Source organism: Bos javanicus, chromosome 5 (assembly GCF_032452875.1).
Source record: "Bos javanicus breed banteng chromosome 5, ARS-OSU_banteng_1.0, whole genome shotgun sequence".
Taxonomy (NCBI): Eukaryota; Metazoa; Chordata; class Mammalia; order Artiodactyla; family Bovidae; genus Bos; species Bos javanicus.
In genome coordinates this window covers 103,949,887-103,969,996 of record NC_083872.1, presented here as the reverse complement: position 1 = coordinate 103,969,996, position 20,110 = coordinate 103,949,887, and the positions used below count along the sequence as shown (strand labels likewise).

The 20,110-nt window shown below is 55.4% G+C and overlaps 2 protein-coding genes and 1 non-coding gene across 4 annotated transcripts; all 3 read left to right on the top strand.

The window, feature by feature from the left end:
* Positions 1–261: 261 nt before the first annotated feature.
* Positions 262–2,263, top strand: C5H12orf57 (chromosome 5 C12orf57 homolog). The gene is made up of 3 exons (XM_061418064.1): positions 262–795; positions 1,076–1,252; positions 2,033–2,263. The coding sequence occupies exons 1-3, from the start codon at positions 744–746 to the stop codon at positions 2,182–2,184; spliced, it is 381 nt and encodes a 126-aa protein (XP_061274048.1). The 5' UTR covers positions 262–743; the 3' UTR covers positions 2,185–2,263.
* LOC133248984 (U7 small nuclear RNA) lies at positions 417–478 on the top strand. Its single transcript, XR_009736802.1, has one exon. It is a non-coding gene; the product is annotated as a U7 small nuclear RNA (small nuclear RNA).
* Positions 2,264–2,654: 391 nt separating the features above from the next.
* Positions 2,655–18,352, top strand: PTPN6 (protein tyrosine phosphatase non-receptor type 6). 2 transcript variants are annotated; one of them, XM_061418056.1, is made up of 16 exons: positions 2,655–2,965; positions 9,059–9,181; positions 9,356–9,550; positions 12,049–12,238; positions 12,385–12,501; positions 12,587–12,700; positions 12,856–12,952; positions 13,304–13,383; positions 13,548–13,697; positions 14,688–14,819; positions 14,939–15,093; positions 17,018–17,085; positions 17,183–17,334; positions 17,434–17,525; positions 17,845–17,985; positions 18,154–18,352. In XM_061418056.1, exons 1-15 carry the CDS (start codon positions 2,952–2,954, stop codon positions 17,957–17,959), a joined length of 1,794 nt encoding a protein of 597 aa, XP_061274040.1. In that variant the 5' UTR covers positions 2,655–2,951; the 3' UTR covers positions 17,960–17,985; positions 18,154–18,352. The 2 variants fall into 2 exon arrangements, with proteins under 2 accessions (XP_061274040.1, XP_061274041.1); XM_061418057.1 differs by lacking the exon at positions 2,655–2,965 and adding an exon at positions 8,785–8,974.
* Positions 18,353–20,110: the final 1,758 nt, after the last annotated feature.

Below are 20,110 nucleotides of genomic sequence, written 5' to 3'. Positions count from 1 at the left end.
CACCCTAAGGTTGCGGGGAGAGGGAGTGGGGGGACAATTTCAAACGCCCAGAAGGGAAGGGAAATTAGAGGGCGTCACCTCACACCTCGACGCAAGACCATTTTAGGAAAGCGCAGGAGCCGCCGAGCTCTTGCTGCGAAGCCTTGTCTGCGTTCTTAAAAACTAAAGGGGGCGTGACTGGCTTCCTTATCAGCCAATCGGCATCGGGTCATTTGCATAGGGCCCCATCCACCGTTCGTAAACTCGAGCCGCGAAGGATTTAAGAGAGTTCCTTAGAACACGGTCTTCCCCTCCGAAAGTCGCAGTCTGCCTCGTTATCTGTAGAGCAATAGGAGCTAGGAACCGGCCGTCGGGGCTCACCCTCACTGACAGCGGGGTTGGTGGCTATGCCGTGCGATCTCCGGGTGCTACGCCTGCAGTGTTACAGCTCTTTTAGAATTTGTCTAGCAGGCTTTCCGGTTTGCACCGGAAAGCCCCTCCCACACAAGTGTTTATGAACAATAGAATAATATTTGGGTGAGAAACTTGGTGTTTTTTTTGATACGGGTTTTTTTTTTTTTTGGTCTACGTGTTTAGTCCGTTCTTGGCGGAGAAGACCCGGGAGGTTGGGATTCTTGTCTGGAAATTTCCGGCTCTGTCTGATGTAGTTTCCCGTTCGCCTCCCTTCTTCGCTGCGAGGGCCGCGCTAGGAGCTGGTTCGTTTCTTGCCAGCTTGTCGTTGCTGCACGTGCATCTTTTGTCCCATGGCGTCCGCCTCGGCTCAGTCCGCGGCCCTGAGCGCCGAGCAGGCCAAGGGTGAGAAGCCTCCCATTTGCCGGGTGGGCTCCTTTCTCGAGAAGGGCGCTGGGCGAGAGGTGTGACTGCATTCGCTGGGAAGTGGGGGCGCGCGGGGACCATCCTCTTTTTAGAGGGGCCTCTTTGCCTTCAGCGAGGAATTCGGGGGCCGAATTTATCGGGTTATTACGGCTTCAGTTCACTAATCCGCTGCCCTTTTCCTTGCGCTGTCGCTCGCGTCGGCCGGACTCGGATTCCCACTCGCGGCGGCGACTCCTCCCTGGGCTGCATCCGTGCACAGTGGTCCTGGCCGAGGTGATCCAGGCGTTCTCGGCGCCGGAGAATGCCGTTCGCATGGACGAGGCTCGGGACAACGCGTGTAACGACATGGGCAAAATGCTGCAATTCGTGCTGCCCGTGGCCACGCAGATTCAGCAGGAGGTTATTAAAGCCTACGGCTTCAGCTGCGATGGGGAAGGTGGGTCGGACGGGGGTCGGCGGTGAACTGGGTCGAGGAGAGGACGATGGATCTGTTGGGTCCCTGAGCCGTCGTCCCCTTTCTCGCCACACGGCGGCAGCCACAGTCTAACAGTGTTGGCGCTCAGAGCCCAGGGTCTGCTGTGAACTTGAGCCGAGAGGTTAAGTGCATGTTGTCGTTACCATTAATTATACTGTTATTCCGTTTTAAAATGAGAAATCAGGCTCTGCTAGTAAACCAGTGCTGGAGGCCACAGGAGAACTTCCTATGAGCCCCATTTTGATGGCTTTTAGTGAGATGTCTATATGACCACACACTTATGCAGCCCCCGCCCCAAAGTGTTTCAGCTAATCTGAGGGCTGGCTAATCTGAGGGTTCAGTTTCTTGGGTGAGATCACCGAGTTCTCCAAGAATGTTTATCGATTCCGCCCAGCTGGCCCATGATCCTCCTGTGTCCTGGTTATAGACTGGCCATCTCGTTCTGGTGGGTATGCATCCTTTGGGCTCTTGTGACTAAACTGCTAAAATGGTTAATCTGATCCTGGGAAGCACACTGCTCTGGGATGTATTCATTCACTGCATGCCATCCGGTCGTGCCTGGTATAGACCAGGAAATAGTTTATCCGGACCACGCAGGGCATTGCCTGGGTCTTGTTTTGAAGACAGCTACCTGGCCAGAGGGGAAGCAGCCATCCACTCCAGCTCAAGCTGCTCCCTCCTGCCATCTTGGGCACATCCGTCCCTTGTGGATGTGGACTGATGCTTCGTTCCCCTTTGCAGGTGTTCTTAAGTTTGCCCGCCTTGTTAAGTCTTACGAAGCACAGGATCCCGAGATTGCCAGCCTGTCGGGGAAGCTGAAGGCTCTGTTCCTGCCGCCCATGACCCTGCCGCCCCACGGGCCTGCTTCGGGTGGCAGCGTGGCCGCCTCCTGAGGGCTGGCCCTCCCATAACACTGCTGGGGAAGGGAAGACCTAATTGTACCGCAGTATAATAAATGTGCCTGTGACTTAGTGTTGATGTCTGTTTTTTGTGACCCTGACAACCTCTATGTCCCGCCTTATTCTCTCTTGCCTTTCAGGCTGTCCCATTTCCCTGTCCAGATCTTTCCTGTGTTCCTTCAGGGCTGGACCCGCTCCAGGGTAGACTGCAGAGTGGGAGGATGGGCCGGCCCCTCAACCTCCCTGGGTGGGGTGGCCTGCACAGCCTTCACCCCCTTTGAGCAGTGGGGCTTTCTGGACTTTTCCTGAGGGCCCTGGGCTTCTGTGCTCCTGGAGACTTCCCCATTGGCTGGTGCTCCCTCTTGGCCAGGGTGACTTCCTGGGCTTTGCCCGCAGCACCCAGCTTCCTGCGGCTCGGTTGGCTGGCGGGCCAGGTGGAGTTCCAGGTGGCTCCTCCCTTCCCCAGGGAGGGAGGCGGGGGACAGGCAGGCAGTGCTGGCCTGGCGCTAGACTGCTGAGTGGGGCTGGAGGGAGAAGCCAGCTGCTGAGGCCAGCTCCGCCCCACCTGTCCCTTTTCCGGGGTTATTTAGTCCAGGGGCTTGTCCCCGCGGTGCCTGTGGCCTGGCGGGCAGCATCGAGAGGAAAGTGGCTGGTTTCTGAGCATTCTTCCTCACCTGGCTTGGGCCCCTGCACAGCTGCGCCACGGGGCTCAACCCCGCCCCCTGTGCCTTCTGCCTGGGACTCCCCACCCCTCTGGGGAAATGCTGTCCCATGGGTAAGTCCCCTGCTCCATCTGGGTAACGGGGGCTCCTGTTCATTCGGGAGGGAGGGGCGGGGATCCTGCTCATTCCTGACAGGTGCATGACCATGAGTGCGACCTGCCCCTGCCCCCTCCCCAGGTCACTTTTCCCCCACAAGATGCCAGAACTCCAGCCTTGTTCATGACCGTCTGACCCACCCCCCTTCTCTAGTACTTTCTCCCTGACAGATGCATATTTATTCTCACCAAATTTCTTTCTCTGCCTTCTGGTCCCCTGCTTCTGTCTTCTGCTAAGGACACGTTCCCTAGGGAGCTGAATGTCACCTGAAACATTACAAATCTGAAAGGCAGACCTGAGAAAGATGCCCTGTTGCCACTAAATGTCCCAAATCCTTCATTCCTATCTCCCTCAGTTTTCCTTCACTCCTCTGCATCAATTCATTCAGATACTGTTAAGTATCTATTGTATGCTGGTGCTTTTTAGTTTTTAAATTTTTTTAAAGATTTTTTTTTAATGTGGACCATTTTTTAAGTCTTTATTGAATTTGTTACAATATTGCTTCTGTTTTATGTTTTGCTTTTTTGGCCCCAAGTCATGTGGGAGGGATCTTAGGTCCCTAGTCAGGGACGAACCTACACCCTGGGTATTGGAAGGTGAGGTCCTAACCACAGCCAGGGAAGTTCTGCCAGGTGCTTTTTAAGGTGCTGCCAATACTGTAACAAACAAGAGAGACACAGTTCCTGCCTTCACGGAGCTTCACGCAGGTGGAAGGGGACAGACTGCCCAAGGAACCCATTAAATAGGATAATTGCCGGGTCTCAGAAGTGTTACCCAGAAAATAAACCAGCTTCACATGCTAATAAGGGACTGGGGTGCCAGTGGCATCACTGGCTGGAGGGGCCAGGGAGGGCTTTCCTGAGTCGGTGACTCAGAAGGTGAGACCTGGATGAGGAGGAAGAATCAGGCTCCAGTGCTGCTGGCAGAGGGAATGGCCAGTGCAAAGACCCTACTGTGGGAATAAACTGAATGATGGTGCCTGGAGGCAGAGTTGGCCAGTGAGGACAGAGGAGGGCTGGGTCACGTGGGGCCTTCTTGGTGTTTGGATACTACAGTGAGGACCTGCTGGGCGTCTTGGTGAGTTGGTAGGTTGGTCACCCCAAGTCCAATAAGTTCTTGCTTCTTATATTCACTTGCTCTCAGTGCACCCCTTGTCTCCTTCAGCCCCAGTGTCAAGATTCTTTTTTAAAAAAATAAAAATTTATTTAAAAATTTATTTTATTAATTATTAATGTATTTAGAAATTATTGATATATTTATTTATAAATTATTGATAGATTTATTTATAATTAAATTACTTATTAATTTATGTGTAAACAAATGATTTATTGGTAGATTTATTTATAAATAATTTGTTTATTGATAGATTTATTTATATATAAATATATTTATTTATTAGTTGTGGCATGTGGGATCTAGTTCCCTGATGAGAGGTTGAACCCGAGCCCCCTGCACTGGGAGGGAGGAGTCTTAACCACTGGACCGCCAAGGAGATCCCTGCTGTCAAGGTTCTCATTGGGTCTTCTGGTCCCCAATCCCTTCCATGCTCCTGCCTCCATCATTTTCCTGCCAGATGGTTGGCAAGTCCTTTCCTGAGAAAGAATCCTTCCTTGGTTCCTCAGGCTAGCCCTGTGAGACCCTCTGCCAAGGGTCCCAGCCTCTCAGAGCAGCTCAGCTCAGCCATAGGGCCCGGCTCACAGCCAGCACTATGCTCGTGGGTCCCGTGCCAGCTCCCCAGAGGCCTCTGAGGGAGGAGCCCCTCCACCCCGGCCTCGTCGTGGGCTGTGCCCACACCCTGCCTCCTCCTCCCACAGTGAGTGGTGCAGTGGGAAGGACAGTGGACTTGTCAGACGTCAGACGGCCTTGGTTTGTTGCCTACCCCCTTCCTAGTTTGTGACCTTGGTCCAGTTACTTCTCTGAGCCTTAGTTTTTGTTTCTAAAGTTGGGCTAACATGGACTTCCCTGTGGTCCAGTGGTTAAGAATCCATCTGCCAAGGCACGGGACATGGGTTTGATCCCTGGTCTGGGTAGATTCCACACGTTGAAGGCCAACTAAGCCCTTGGGCCACAACTACTGAGCCTTTGAGCCCCAGAACCCGTGCTCTGCAAAAAGAGAAGCCACAGCACTGAGAAGCCCATGTACCTCAACTAGAGAAAGACCACAAGCAGCAGGGAAGACCCAGCACAGCCAAAAATAAATAAATAAAAATAAAATTGGCTAACAGGACCTACTAAATAGGGTTGGCATATACATTAATAATGTCACATAAATGCTGTTCATACTAAAAGCTGACTTCATATTGGCTTTTTATATCAGCATTTGGGAAATATTGTTAAACCCATTTATCAGGTAGGGATACTGAGGCCCAGGGAACTTCAAGAGCTTTCTAGAGATTACTTTGTTTGCTCTTCCAGACTGCCTGTCTTTCTGCATCCCCGTTGATCTTCATCTCTGCCTTTATCTCCTTGCTTCCCAAGTGAGTAATTTTCTCTTCTGAATTAGTAGGCCCTTACTTTTTTAACTTTCAGCTTCCTTGAGCCTGTTTACCTCCCTTTAAAAAAAAAAAATGGGGAAAATAATTCCTAGATCCGGTGGTCTAGTGGTTAAGAATCAGGGGACATGGATTTGATCCCTGGTCCGGGAAGATCCCATTTGCAGAGGGACAACTAAGACCGTGGGCCACAACCACTGAGCCCTGAGGGATGTCTGAGGCCCAAATGGGAGTGTGTGTGTGTGCGTGTGCAAGCGCTCTGTGAACTCCAGAGCACTTACGCCAAGGGAAGGGTGGTGCTTCTTCTTTATTTTCCTGCCAAGGGACAGTAGAGACTGTACATACCATCCCAGTGTCTGTCTGCCTTCTGACTTGACACCCTTCAGAGAAATTCCTGTCTCTTTCATGAGTTTCTGGGTACCTAGTTAGTTTCTTTTTTAAAATTCCAGAGGGAGAGCGGCTTGTGGCCACTGTACAGTGGGTGTTGGGTGCTACGTAGGGACCTGCAACTTTGTGGGTGGTTGGGATGATGTGTCCACGTGTGGGTGTTTGCACCTGACTATGTGCATGTGTAGATGGACTTGGGTGATGAGGTTGCCTTTAGTGGGACTGGGTGTGCCTAAGTGGATGCTTGTGTGTGCGTGCGTGCACTCATGTGTGTGTATACTCATCTGTACGTGACAAGCAGGGTGTGCATGGGTAGGACTGGACCTGGGCTTGTGACCATGTATGTACATGGGTCTGGATGAATGTGGTCATTTGACACATGCTCTGTGTGAGACATGGTGCTAAGTTTTAACCACTTGGAGGTGAGCCATACCAGCTGTGGACCTCCTGTGCTGGAGGTGAGGGGCCCCTGTAGTGGAGGTGATGGTGTCCATTCTCTTCCTGCCCCCTGCTGTGAGGGAGAGTTCATAGTCTTTCAGGGCTACTGCCTAAGATAGAGGTAGTCAGTGTTAGACCATGAGATAAACAGATCAAGCAGGGTCTCCAGAAATCCTTTCTGGGGGTGGGGAGGGCGGTGAATTGATATTCAAAAAATGATAAAGTAGCCAACATAAGAAAATAGACTTTCATTGGGCTTGAATAGTTTGTTATTTATTTTTCCTTCTTTTTTGAGGCATAGCATACATGATGTGCTTGAATACTGAACATCACATTTACTTCATCTGTGTACACACCACTCAGATCTGCTATCCCAGAAATTGCCATCTCCCAGTCAGTATACTTATTTTAATGAAGGGATGACATGCCTATGCTACAGTCTTCAAAAAGGTGGACTGAAGGGACTTCCCTGGTGGTCCAGTGGCTAAGACTCCAGGCCCCCAAGGCAGGGGGCCTGGGAGAGATGCCTGCTCGGGGAAGTAGATCCCACATGCAGCAACTAAAGATCCTGCAGGCTGCAATGAAGCTCAAAGATCGTGCATGTCACAACTAAGACTTGGTGCAGCCAATTAAATAAGTAATAAATACAAAAATATTAAAAAAAAAAAAAAAAACGGTGGAAGGAGGGAGAAGGAAAGGTCCCTCCCAGCGCTTTCCTCCAGCTACCCGTTCTGGTCCCTTCCCTAGGGAATCCACTCACAGGGTTTCTTGTGTATCTTTTTTTTTTTAATTTTGGCTGTGCCCCAGGGCTTGTGGAATCTTAGTTCCCCTACCAGGGATTGAACCCTTGCAGTCTGTAGTCCTAACCACTGGAAGAGTCCTAAACACTGGACTCCCAGGGAAGTCCTCTCTTGTGTATCTTGCACTGGGCTTCTTTCCTCTTGCTTTGGTTTGGCGGTATGTTTGTATTTGGAATTAGATGGAGTATCACAAGCTTTTAGTGTTTAGGGACTCCCCAGGTGAATGGGCCCTAAGAATAGGCCATGGCCAGATCTGGGTGCCCCTCTGCAGCCCAGGAGACAGGCCCCTGGTCAGAGTCCTGAGCTCCGTTGGATTCAGACCAGACCCCCTCAGCAAGAACCTACAGTTCAGACTCCAGTGGATCCATCCATAGGGCTGGGGGCTCTGGCCCCACCTGCTTCCCATTCTGCTTCTCACCTGACTGCAGGGTTGGGGAATGGTGGATGGCCCAAAGGCCGAGGACAAGAAGTAGGGAAGATGCCAGTTGGACAGGGCTGCTCCAGGGTCATTTTGTCCAGCCCTCTGTCCCAGGGCACCTATTCAGATGTGTGTGTCGAGGGAGGGTTTCTATCCTTCTAAGAGGCATCTGCCCAGCCTAAACAGTTAGGAAACTGCCCGCTCCCACTTTGGCCTGATTGGAAGAGTCTCTCAACCTCTGTTAGTTTTTTTTTTAAATTATTTATTTATTTGGCTGCACCAAGTCTTAGTTGCAGCATGTGGGATCTAGTTCCCTGACCAGAGATCAAACCTGGGCCCCCTGTATTAGGAGCAGAGTCTTAGCCACTGGACCCCTAGGGAAGTGCCACCCTCCCCAACCTTTTTAACTTTTTCTTTTCTTTTTTGAAATTTACTTACTTATTTGGCTATGTCCAGTTTTAGTTGCAGTACACAGGATCTTCCATTGTGGTACACAGATTTAGTCGTGGCACAGGCTCAGTTGCTCCAAAGTATGTGGGATCTTAGCTCTCTGCCCAGTGATCGAACCTGTGATGCCTGCCTGCATTGCAAGGCAGATTTTTAACCACTGAACCACTAGGGAAGTCCCTTAACTTTTTATTTAACTTCTTATTCTGTTCTCTGAAGCCCTGAGGCCTGGCATATAGTAGCTAAAATCACTAGCTTTGGAGCCAGGCCGTCTGGTTTGCACTCTGGTTTGCTTTACTGACCGTGTGGCCCTGGGGCGAGCTGCCTTCAAGCCCAGAGCCTCAGGTTCTTTGTCTGGAAAATGGGAATAATGAAGGTACCTGCTTCACAGGGCTACCGTGAGGACATATCAGATAAGGCAGGTAAATACTGCCCAGCACAGTGCCTGTTGTCTGGGCAGACTCTACTAATGATAGTTGCCACCCTCACCATTATTATTGGTTTGGACCAGGGAAGGCTGCATGGACCAGGAAGAGATGGCGCGTGACTGTGTGGGTTCCTATGGACCAAGCATGAGCTGGCCTAGGGCGCTGGAGGCTCACGTGTGTTCTTATTCGGGTGGTCGTGTGCGGAGGGCCACCCTCCTCAGGCCTTCGATGGCAGGCGTGTGGGAAGCGGGTCCTGTCCCCACCCCCACCGCCACCCCGTGCTTCTCCCTGCTCTGCCCTAAAACGAGAAGTGAGTGAGTTCCCCCAAGGGGTCGGCCGCGCCCCTTCCTGTCCCCGCCCTGCCGGCTGCCCCAGGCCAGTGGAGTGGCAGCCCCAGAAGCAGGACAGGACGGGGCTGGGTGGCGAGGTGGCCCGGGTGCTGATAGCTGCCAGAGCTTGGCCCCAGCGTCCCCCGCCTGCCCAGACTCAGCGGCACCACCCCGTTGCCTGCAAGCCTTCACCCCACTCCCCGCCCCGGGCACCCCAGGATGGTGAGGTAAGGGCCGGGCACCCATGGTAGGCAGGAGGCAGGGTGCCCCAGGGCCCTGGGGCCTCTCCTCACCAGCCCCCCGGCCCCCAGGTGGTTTCACCGAGACCTCAGTGGGCTGGATGCGGAGACCCTGCTCAAGGGCCGAGGGGTCCACGGAAGCTTCCTGGCACGGCCCAGCCGCAAGAACCAGGGTGACTTCTCCCTCTCCGTCAGGTAGGTGGCCTGCGGCTCCAGCCAGGGGTGGGGTGCCAGCCCTTGGCTGCTCATTTCGCTTCCCCAGGCCCTTGGATGTATCCACCCCAACCCTGCCCGGGACCCCCACCGCCCCCCACCACCCGACCTCCACTCTCCCTTCCACTGGCCTTACCTCCACTGGGTGCCCTGCAGGGTTGGGGACCAGGTGACTCATATTCGGATCCAGAACTCTGGGGACTTCTACGATCTGTATGGAGGGGAGAAGTTCGCAACGTTGACGGAGCTGGTGGAGTACTACACGCAGCAGCAGGGTGTTCTACAGGACCGAGACGGCACTATCATCCACCTCAAGTACCCGCTGAACTGCTCAGACCCCACCAGTGAGAGGTGAGGGTCTTCGCTCCCTGGCCCGCCCCACCGAGAAGTGGGCTGTCCTCCTCGCCTTGGGCCTCTTCCCCCCGTGTGATCCATGGGCTCCCTTTCCATCAACTCCTAGGAAGCAAGAGAAGGTTGCCTGGCCCTTCTCCAGGGTCCCTGTGCACCCGCGCCCCAGGCCCTACCATTGCCAGAGAGGCCTCTCCTCGTGGCTGTGTCTCCCAAATGGCTGGCTCTGTTGTTAGAAAGATGGAATCTGACCTCTTGTAACTGTTCCCTCCCCAGCACGGGTTCCTATGGTTGAGGAGGAGCGTAGGGGTCAGCGTGTATGAGGACACGCAGCCTCATCTCAGTGTCCCCTGAGAATGGGTCTGCCCTCTGGGGCTGGCTAGTGCTGGACTAGTCCCTTGACCAGACCCACATCATTGAAAACTGTCATAGGGGTGCAAGGGCCTTGTAGCTGGGCACAGGACAATACTCTAAGCATTTCCCGCCCATCTTTCTGGTTTCAAAGATATGGTCCCCAGAACTGGGCTGGCTACTCCCCAGGTGGTCTCCCCAAAGTGTGCGCAGACCCAAAGACTCTGCATTTTATGGGCGGGTTGGGAGGTGTCTCATTTTCCAGTTGTTTCTCCATGATAGCTCCTATAATTAGGGGAAGGGCAGCTGAACAACTCTGGGTTGTTATGGGGGATTTTTTTGCACACTCCTAGGGCCAAGGCCACTTGTCCTTGTCCTGTATTTGTGCATCGATTGTCGGAATGATTCTGAACCTGGATTCTCTCAGCTTTCGGTCTTTCTGAGATGCATGCCTCCCAGCTTGCACCGTATTTTATTCAAGTCACTGGCTAAGACTGAGAACTGGATGAGGCTGGGGAAAAGGCCCCAGACCCACCCCTGGAGACCCTTTTCCCCATGAACATGCAGCCAAAGATCCATTTCTGGTGAAGCCGCCTCCCCTAGGAGGGAAGCACTTGGATGCCCTTGCTGGTGTCTATCCTTCCCTGGTGTTCACTGCCTCTCACCCTCTTCCTGCACCCCACCTGCCACATTCATGGGGATTTTCTGCCCAGATCCTCTTAGGTTCTTCATGACCTGGCCTCCTCCTTGTCCACAGCCAGGGTCCGGCCTACTGGCTGCTGCCAGAGGATGGGTGGATACAGGGGTGGTTGAAGATGGAACTGCAAGAGGGATGGAGCTGAGAGGACCCCCTGGGGCCTGGGGTCAGGGTTCAAATTGTGGCTGGAAGAGGTCAGGGACAGAGGGACTCAAGACCAGGGCAGCTGACTTAAAGAGGGGCTTTTGGTTCCCCACGCCAGGAGGCCTGGATCCACCCTTGACCCTGGGAACCTGTGGGGAACGCTCTTTATCCCAACCTCTGCTCTGGTTTGCTCTGGTTCTTGGCCTTGGCAGCTGCCCCTCCTCTGGGGGGAATTTGCATTTGTCCCCTCAATGGCTAGCTCTTTGCCTGTGGTCAGCCTGACATTTGCATGGAGACTTCCTCATCCTGTGGGGCCTGGGGGAAGAGGGTTAGCCCCCTCCCCACTGCTTGAGGGCCCTGATCTATCCCTGAGTGGTGGGATATGGTGGCCCAGGGGTCCTGCACGGGCTGGGGACTCTGGAGGTCTCCGAGCTGCAGTCTCCTCTGGGCTGAAGTACGACGGGGTAGGACAGACTGGCCCCCTCCCTCCTTCCCCCCATTCCTGCGGTTGGAAAATGCCCCCCCTTCCCCTGTCCCTGGGCTGAGGAAACCTCACAACCTCACTTCTCACTCTCTCCCCAGAAGGAGTTTTGTGTTTTTTCCATCACGTGGTTTCCTGTGGGGCTGGGCATTGTGGGGCTACAGTTTCCTCCTGGGAAGGGGGTGTGTTGTGGGGAAAGGTCCTAGTTCTGCTTTCTGCCCCTCTGAGCCCCTCGAGCCTCCCCCCCCAACACTGAACCCCAGCAGCCCCTTCAGTGACATCACCTGGGGAACCCCAAAGCCCCCAAACCACTATTCACCCCGCAGGCTTGTCCACCTTCCCGACCCCCAGGGGGACTTCTCCCCATTTCCCCTCCCTTGTGACTTCCGTCTCTCCCAACCCCATTGCTGTCTGTGGTTTGGCCTCCGTCTGCATTTCTGCTTCCCTCTCCTAGCCCTGTCTTTCATGGAGACCCTTCCTGGGTTTCTCCCCTCTGAACATTCTGGATGTGGCTGCCTTTCTGCCTGTGTCTTAAACTTGCAGAGGTGGGCTTGCTTAGAAGTCCTGAGGCTTGCCACTTATCAGCTGGGGCCTTGGGCCAGTGTGCAACTGCCCAGCCTCAGTCTCCTCATCTGCAGAATGGGTAGTACCTACCTCTCAGGTTTCTGTGAGAGTGACGGACCTACTCATAGTGGCGGATTTGAGAGCATGTAGCAGAGCTCAGTTCAGCACATGGCAGGGGCCCAAGTTCCCTGCCCCCTCCCTGAGCGTCTGCCCAGCGCCCGCCCCCGGCCTCAGTCTCATTTCCCCGGATGCCGTCTTCCCTAGGTGGTACCATGGCCACATGTCTGGAGGGCAGGCAGAGACTTTGCTGCAGGCCAAGGGGGAGCCTTGGACCTTCCTTGTGCGTGAGAGCCTCAGCCAGCCTGGAGATTTTGTGCTGTCCGTGCTCAGCGACCAGCCCAAGGCTGGCCCCGGCTCCCCGCTCAGAGTCACCCATATCAAAGTCATGTGTGAGGTAAGGCCTCTGGGCACCAGGGAGGCACCCCGCTGGGGGTTCCCTCTGTGCCCACAGCCGTACCCTTGGGGAGGGGCAGCCTGGGCTTTGGTCCAAGGCTCGGGGTCCAGGCAGGCAGACAGGTGGCCTGACTTGGAGCCCCTCAGGGCGGACGCTACACAGTGGGGGGTTCGGAGACCTTCGACAGCCTCACTGACCTGGTGGAGCATTTCAAGAGGACGGGGATCGAGGAGGCCTCCGGCGCTTTCGTCTACCTACGGCAGGTGAGGGGTAGGCCTGGCTGCCTCCTCCCATTCCCTGAGCCTCTGAGCTCTATAAGCGGCTGACTTCTGGCCTCCCCCACCCCAGCCATACTATGCCACGAGGGTGAACGCGGCTGACATTGAGAACCGGGTCTTGGAACTGAACAAGAAGCAGGAGTCAGAGGAGACAGCCAAGGCCGGCTTCTGGGAGGAGTTTGAGGTTTGTGATGGGACCAGCAGGGTGAAGGGCGTGGGGTCCCAGACAGATCCCGTCTCCTCGCTCCCCATCCTCATGTTAGTCTGCCCCATGACCTCTCCACCCATGGATGCCCCTCTCCTGGGCCTGAGGCTCCATTTCCCCAACTCGTCCCACAGAGTCTGCAGAAGCAGGAGGTGAAAAACTTGCACCAGCGGCTGGAAGGGCAGCGGCCAGAAAACAAGAGCAAGAACCGTTACAAGAACATCCTTCCGTGTGAGCACCCTGGGCAGCCTCCAGCCCGCGCCCAACTCAGGCAGCGTCCACTCACCCAGGAGATGCCTCTCCCCTAGCTGACCTCCCCCCATCTCAGACGGTCTCCTTCCCCAGCTCTATGAGGGACCCCCACCCACAAGGGCATCCCCCCTTCCTCCAGGCTCCCAGAGAATCCCCTCATACCCCACCCCACCACCTTCTTCCTCTGAAACCTCCAGCCCACATGGGTTGAGAACCCATGTGGGTCCCCCACACCGGCCTGCCCACAGGGCTTCTGGGCAAGGATGGCTTGGGAGCTCAAGAAGGGTTTCTGACCCAGGCCCTTCTTGCATCCTTTCTGCCCACTCCCAGTTGACCACAGTCGAGTGGTCCTGCAGGGACGCGACAGTAACATCCCTGGGTCTGACTACATTAACGCCAACTATGTGAAGGTCGGTGTGCTCGCCGGTCATGGTGGGGTGGGGACGGGAAATGGACCCCGGCTCCTGGGGATACTGGGTCCAGAGACATCGGGTGAAGCCAGAGCTGTTGCCATGGGTGAGTGGGTGGGTGGATGAGGGGCTCACAGCCCTGCTCGTCTCTGCACTCTGTCCAGAACCAGCTGCTAGGCCCTGATGAGAACGCTAAGACCTACATCGCCAGCCAGGGCTGCCTGGAGGCCACGGTCAACGACTTCTGGCAGATGGTGTGGCAGGAGAACACCTGCGTCATTGTCATGACCACCCGGGAGGTGGAGAAGGGCCGGGTAGGCTGAGCCCCGCGCTGCCCCCACCCCCAGGACGACTCCACCACCATTAAGCTGGAGAGACACTTAGGGGCACCTCGGAGGGCAAGGGCCCGACCTCCTTGGGGAACTGAGAAAGAAATCTGAGTACACGATAACTCCTGGGTCTCTGCTTCCCATGTGGGACTCCCCTGACCACCAGACCCAGATTTCCAGAGGCCTCCATCCCTTAAGTGTCCCCCCGCCCTGTGCCCACCATCCCCCTCAGGGTAGTAATCCCTCCTCTCCACTCAGCCTCATTACTCTCTCTGAAGTCGGTCCCAAACTGTCACCCCCATGGGCAGGCTGCCCCCTTGCACGGCACCCTTTGCCCTGGAGTGGCTGTGACCTGTGCAGAAGTATGTAACCTCTGCGTCAGGCTGTCCCCCCGAGGACCCTGGTACTCAGGCTCGGTGGCTACCCTCCAGCCCTCACCTCTGACCTGCCAGGCTCCTTCAGGTTTCTGTGCCTCTGCAGCAGCTCATTTCTCCTAGGAAGTGACTTCCTCTCTCCTCCCTATCTCTGCCCGACAGACTCCTCGTTGTTTTTAAAGACCCGGCTCACATGCTCCCTCCTCTGTGAAGCCATCCCTGATTTCCTCCGTTACCTAGAGAGAGAATTAGTCTCTGCCTGCACCCCCTTACCCCGGGCTCCTCAGCAGCTCAGTTCCCTGGCTCACCCTTCTCTCTGTGAGCTCCTGGAGGCACTGGCGCACCAGGCTGTGTCTTACTTGTGTCTGGCACTCCAGCCTGGTTGGTGCGGCTTCAGGTGCGAGGCCTATACCAGCCAGCATGCGCGGAATGACTTGTTGAACGGCTGATCAGGTCTCACCACCTGGAGCATGCTGAGACAAGACCTAAGCCTCTGACTCTTGGCCAGGTCATCCATTCATCTGTCAGATGCTACGGGGCCAGCACCGGGCACTCAGGCCCTGCCTCTGTGCCTTACATCCCCAGCCCCCTCTCTTTTCAGAACAAATGTGTTCCATACTGGCCAGAAGTGGGCAGTCAGCGTGTTTACGGACCCTACACCGTAACCAATTGCGGGGAACACGACACAACTGAGTACAAACTCCGAAACTTACAGGTCTCCCCGCTGGAAAATGTGAGTGTCCCCTGCTCCTGCCCCAGGCTGGGGGCCCTGCTCACGCTCATTCTTCTGGGTTGGATAGAATGAAGCCACGTTGGGGAGCAGGGCACATTGACCCTATGTCCTCCACCCAGGAGAACCTGATTCGGGAGATTTGGCACTACCAGTACCTGAGCTGGCCTGATCACGGGGTCCCCAGTGAGCCTGGGGGTGTTCTCAGCTTCCTGGACCAGATCAACCAGCGGCAGGAGAGTCTGCCTCACGCAGGGCCCATCATCGTGCATTGCAGGTGAGAGTGACAATGATATGATATCGGTGATAATAATCCAAGTAGTAGCTGGCAAGTGAGTACTGCCAAGCGCCCTGCACTGTTGTAAGCGAATTACACGAGAATGCATTTAAAGCCTCCCAGGCCCTCCACCTCTTCTGGGTTCCCTGATGGCTTCCAGACCCACGGGTGGAACTTAGCTTGAACCAAGCCCATGGCTTGAGCCTGTGCCTGGCATGGGGAGTCTCCATAGAGATATGGCATCCGGTCCAGTCTAGTTCAACCTGCCATGTGCAAATGAGGAAATGGGCCAAGCCTCTTGTCAGGTCACTGCTGGTCCGTGGGGGGAACCTGGAGCAGGGCTCACGGTAGACCCAGGTCCTGGTCACTACTGTTTTTTCACACATGCCTACCCACGGTGTTTCTCCTTGGGGTCGGTGTGGCTTCCCAACTCTTCTCTTTACCGTCTGCAGCCATGAGGTGGAGGGGTGCCGAGGCCTCTTCATGCCACTCCTATTTCTCCCTTCCTGCCAGTGCCCCCAGCTCAGCCCCTCGGCTCATGCACCACTAGGTCCACTGGAGCTCCCCATGTTCATGTTCGGGAGACCCTGCTAAGCTGGGGAGCTGAGGGAGCAATGAGCAGCAGGGGCCCCAGCAGGTCGCCTGGTCTGGGTGGAGGGGAGGGGATAGGCAGGGGTTGCTGGACAGATGTAGCTTCTGTAAATTCCAGCTCCTCCACTCCCTGGCTGTGTGATCTCAGACAAATGACTTCATGTCTCTGATCCTCAGGTTCCTTATCTGTAAAGTCAATGTTTCATGGGGCTGTGGCAAACGTGAAACCCTCTCACTGTGTCTGGAGTACAGTAAATGCTCCAGAAGGGGGGTCGTTCATGTTTTTATATCTCCCGTGGTGGGGACGGGGGTCTGTTTCCTTCCCTTCCCTTCCTGCTCCCTCCATGTGACCCAGGCTCTGAGGGCAAGGACTTCCTCCTTCTGTCCACCAGCTCTTGTGTGTCCTGGGGCAGGGCTGGGTGGGGTGAGCCTGGAGGTACCCCCCACGTGCTGTCTCAGGGACTCTACCTCCAGGGACAGGCCCATCGCCAAGAATGACCCGGCTGCCTGTGCCCGCCCCCCCCACCTTCTTGAAATCCCCATGGCCTTAATTTAGACGTTACAGGAAGGAAGTGGGTGAGAGGGTGTTATTTTTAACAATCTGGGTTTGAAATTAGACAGTGCGACTTGGGGCATCGGCCTGACTGGCCTAGTGGTGGAGGTGAAACTGGGGTCTCTGTGGGGTCTTGAGGCTGCTGGGGTCTGTGTGCCCAGGGGGTGGCAGCAGAGGGTGGGGAGGAGGGGAGACCTCCTGTTAGCTGCTCCCCAAGTCTCCTGAGCCCAGTGGCCTCGTGGCCCGCAGGCGGGAGAACTGTCCTCACCCTGCTGTCAGGATCTGAAGAAAAAGGGAGATGCAGCCTTACAGAAAGATGGTCCTCATGTGAAGAGGGCAGCCTGGCTCGGGCCAAAGCTGTGGGAGAGGGCCCGGGAGGCCAGGGTGCCAGGGTAGTAGGCAGGACAGGTGGGATGGGGTCCCAGGTCTCCTGAGGTGGTGGGGGCAAGAGGGAGAAGTGGAAGCAGGCGGTGGGGCTGGGAAGGACTGGGATGGACATCGGGGAGCAGCGTCTTAGCACTTGTGTGCAAGGCTCTCCCCCCAAATCCCTTGGCTGGAGGGATGAGCATGGGTGCAGAGTTGGGCAAACCCCTACCCTGCCTGCCCCACCCCCACCGCACTGACCCAGTCAGGTTCCAGCAGCTTGTATCACTGACCTTTCCCTAAGCTCCACCCCTGCCTTCTGCCCGCTCCCTAAGCCCCGCCCCTGCCGGCGCCGTTTAAGCCCCTGGTTCCCGGCCTATGAGGGCTGGGCCTCTCACGCGCCCCTTCTCTCCCTAGCGCCGGCATCGGCCGCACGGGCACCATCATTGTCATCGACATGCTCATGGAGAGCATCTCCACCAAGGGTGAGGGTGACCGGTTGGGGACGCTGGGTCTGGTGGGAGAGCAGCCCCCGCCTTCGCCTCCGCTTGGGGCCTGACATCCGGCTGCCCTCTCGGCCAGGCCTGGACTGTGACATCGACATCCAGAAGACCATCCAGATGGTGCGGGCCCAGCGCTCGGGCATGGTGCAGACGGAGGCTCAGTACAAGTTCATCTACGTGGCCATCGCCCAGTTCATCGAGACCACCAAGAAGAAGTTGGAGGTCATGCAGGTGCGAGCAGAGCAGGGGCCTGGCTGGGCTGAGGGGGCCAGTGGGCGTCATGGGGTGCTGCTGGGACCACCGGCCTCCCAACCACACCTCTCCCCGCAGTCCCAGAAGGGCCGGGAATCGGAATACGGGAACATCACCTACCCGCCAGCAATGAAGAACGCCCACGCCAAGGCCTCCCGCACCTCCTCTAAGTGAGTGGCTCCTGCCTAGCCGGACCTTCCTTCCCAGGGAGGTTCGGGTTCAAGTATAAGCTTAGTTCTTACAACCTGTATTCACAAGTGTCTTCTGAGTGCCCTTCCACGTGGGGCCTGAGCTGAGTACACTGATGTGTGAGGTGGAGCCTTTGCCCCGAGGAGCTTCTAATCTAGTGTTAGGACACAGTCAGGGCTGGTGTCCTTGCTTTCCTGGCCTCAGTTTGCTCACCTGTGAGATGGGTTGACCCCATGTCACCCCAGGCTGGTGCTGGGGAACCCTGCCCCTGTCTCCTGACCCGCTGGCCCCGCCCTGCAGACACAGGGAGGACGTGTATGAGAATGTGCACAGTAAGAACAAGAAGGAGGAGAAGGTGAAGAAACAGCGGTCAGCAGACAAGGAGAAGAACAAGGGCTCCTTGAAGAGGAAGTGAGCCGGGCTCATCCTGGGGCGGCCATGGTACGGCCCTTCCCTGGCCTGTCCCTGGGGCTTCCCAGCTGGTCTTTCTGCCCTGGATAGAGGGGGCAGCTGTGGCCTCACCCTGCCTTCCCAACCCCACCAGACCTGCGTCTTGTCCCCCACTCCAGGTCCAGCCCCGCCTTATCCCTTCCTCCCTTCCCTTTGCAGCCTCAGCCCGGTCTCTGCAGAGGCCTCCAGTGGATGACCCACAGCCTGAACCTTGGAGCAACACCCCTCCCCCATTCTATTGTAATTTAAATGGCCGTGTGCCCACCTCCCTCTCCTGGGATCCTGTATATAGCCCAGCAAGGCCCCAGGTGGGGCCAGGCCGGTCTCCTCTTGTAAATAAAGCCTCTAGGTCACTGTGTGTGGGTCTCTAACTCTGTGTGCCTGGCGGGAGGGGGAGGCAGGCAGGGAGCCTTCACAGTCTAACAGGCCAGTGTGAGCACGGGCCTGGTCTGGCTGTCTCTTCCCTTTCTTTAAAGCGGAGGGTGATCCTGCCAGGGTGGTTGTGAAGATCACTGAGATCAGGGATGACGATATAACTGGCAACAATAATTCATCACACTTTTTTTTTTAAACACATTGTATTTATTGGATTGCACTGGGTCTTGAAGAATCTTTAGTTGCATCAGGTGAACTCTTAATTGCAGCAAGTGAGATCTACATCCTCGACCAGGGATGGAACCTGGGCCCCCGTGCCATGGAAGTATGAAGTCTTAACCACTGGACCACCAGGGAAATCCCAATTCTTGGGACACCTTGGCATGTGTCAGGTGCGGTTTAAGAGACTAAAAGCATTGTGGACTTCCCTGGTGGTCCAGTAGTTAAGACTCTGAGCCTCCAGTGCAAGAGGTACAGGTTAGATCCCTGGTCAGGGAACTAAGATCCTACAGGTCATGTGGCGTGGTCAAAAAAAAATGTAAAAAACAAGACCCCCCCCCCCAAAAAAAAGAACAAAACCAAGACTAAAAGTATTGAATCGAGGTACCTGTATCATTCCGATTTTACAGTGGGACAAGCTGAGACACAGAGAGATTAAATAACTTGCTCGAGGCCACAGGACTGTTGAGCAGTGAAACTAAGATTTTAACTCAGGCCGTTGGGCCCCAGAGCCTGCACTCCTGGAAATGCAGCCGGGGTCACACTGAGGGGGACACAACCACATTCTCTGGCCTGACTTCTAGGTCCAAGCGCTAAGAAGATGGATCAAGGCCATTTAGCACAGGCTCAGAGCCAACCCGCCTGCCGTCCCTGCCCTCTGGACGCCTGGTGCTCTCAGGACCTCCTGGCTCCTCCCTTCCTGGGGCCACTGCTACCTTTAGGCTCTTGGTCAGAGTCTTAGTTTTTAAAATAATGTATTTATTTGATATCTGATTGTGCTGGGTCTTCATCGCTGCTAGGGGTTTTCTCTATCTGTGGCGAGTGGGGGTTACTCTCTGGTTTCTGTGTGTGGGCTTCTCATTGTGACAGTCCTGTTGCGGGACGTGGGCCCTAAAGCGTTTGGGCCTCAGTAGTTGTACCGTGTGAGTGCAGTAATTTCAGCTCCTGGGCTCTAGTGCACAGGCTCTGTAGTTGTGGCACATGGGCTTAGTTGCCCTGTGGCATGTAGGATTTTCCTCGTCCAGGGATCAAGCCTGTGTCCACTGCATTGGCAGGTGGATTCTTCACCACTGAGCCACCAGGCTTCCCTAGTTTTATTTTTGATCACTTTCTGTGTGTCCGCAGTGGACAACAATGATTCCTGCTTCATGTTAAGGCTTTATGTTGATTGAAAGTGCTGGTCTCCTGGGGAGTTGAGCCTGAGAGAACCCCACTCGGTAATGCCCGGTTCCCTGCTGCTGGGCCGGCTGAGACTGGGTGGTCATTTGCTCAGTGGACAATTTCTGTACTGAGTGTCCCCATGTCCCTAGCACTGGAGCAGTGGTGGGGCGAGATGGTGGATCTGATTGTTCCTGTCATTGTGGAATTGAGGAGACTGGTGGGAAAGGCAAACCCAGAAACAGTCCACAAACAGAGAATAAGTAGACAAGAATTAAGAAGGAAACAAACAAAGGTGGGCTTCCCAGGTGGTAAAGAACCCACCTGCCAGTGCAGGTGACATAAGAGACTTGGGTTCAAGCCC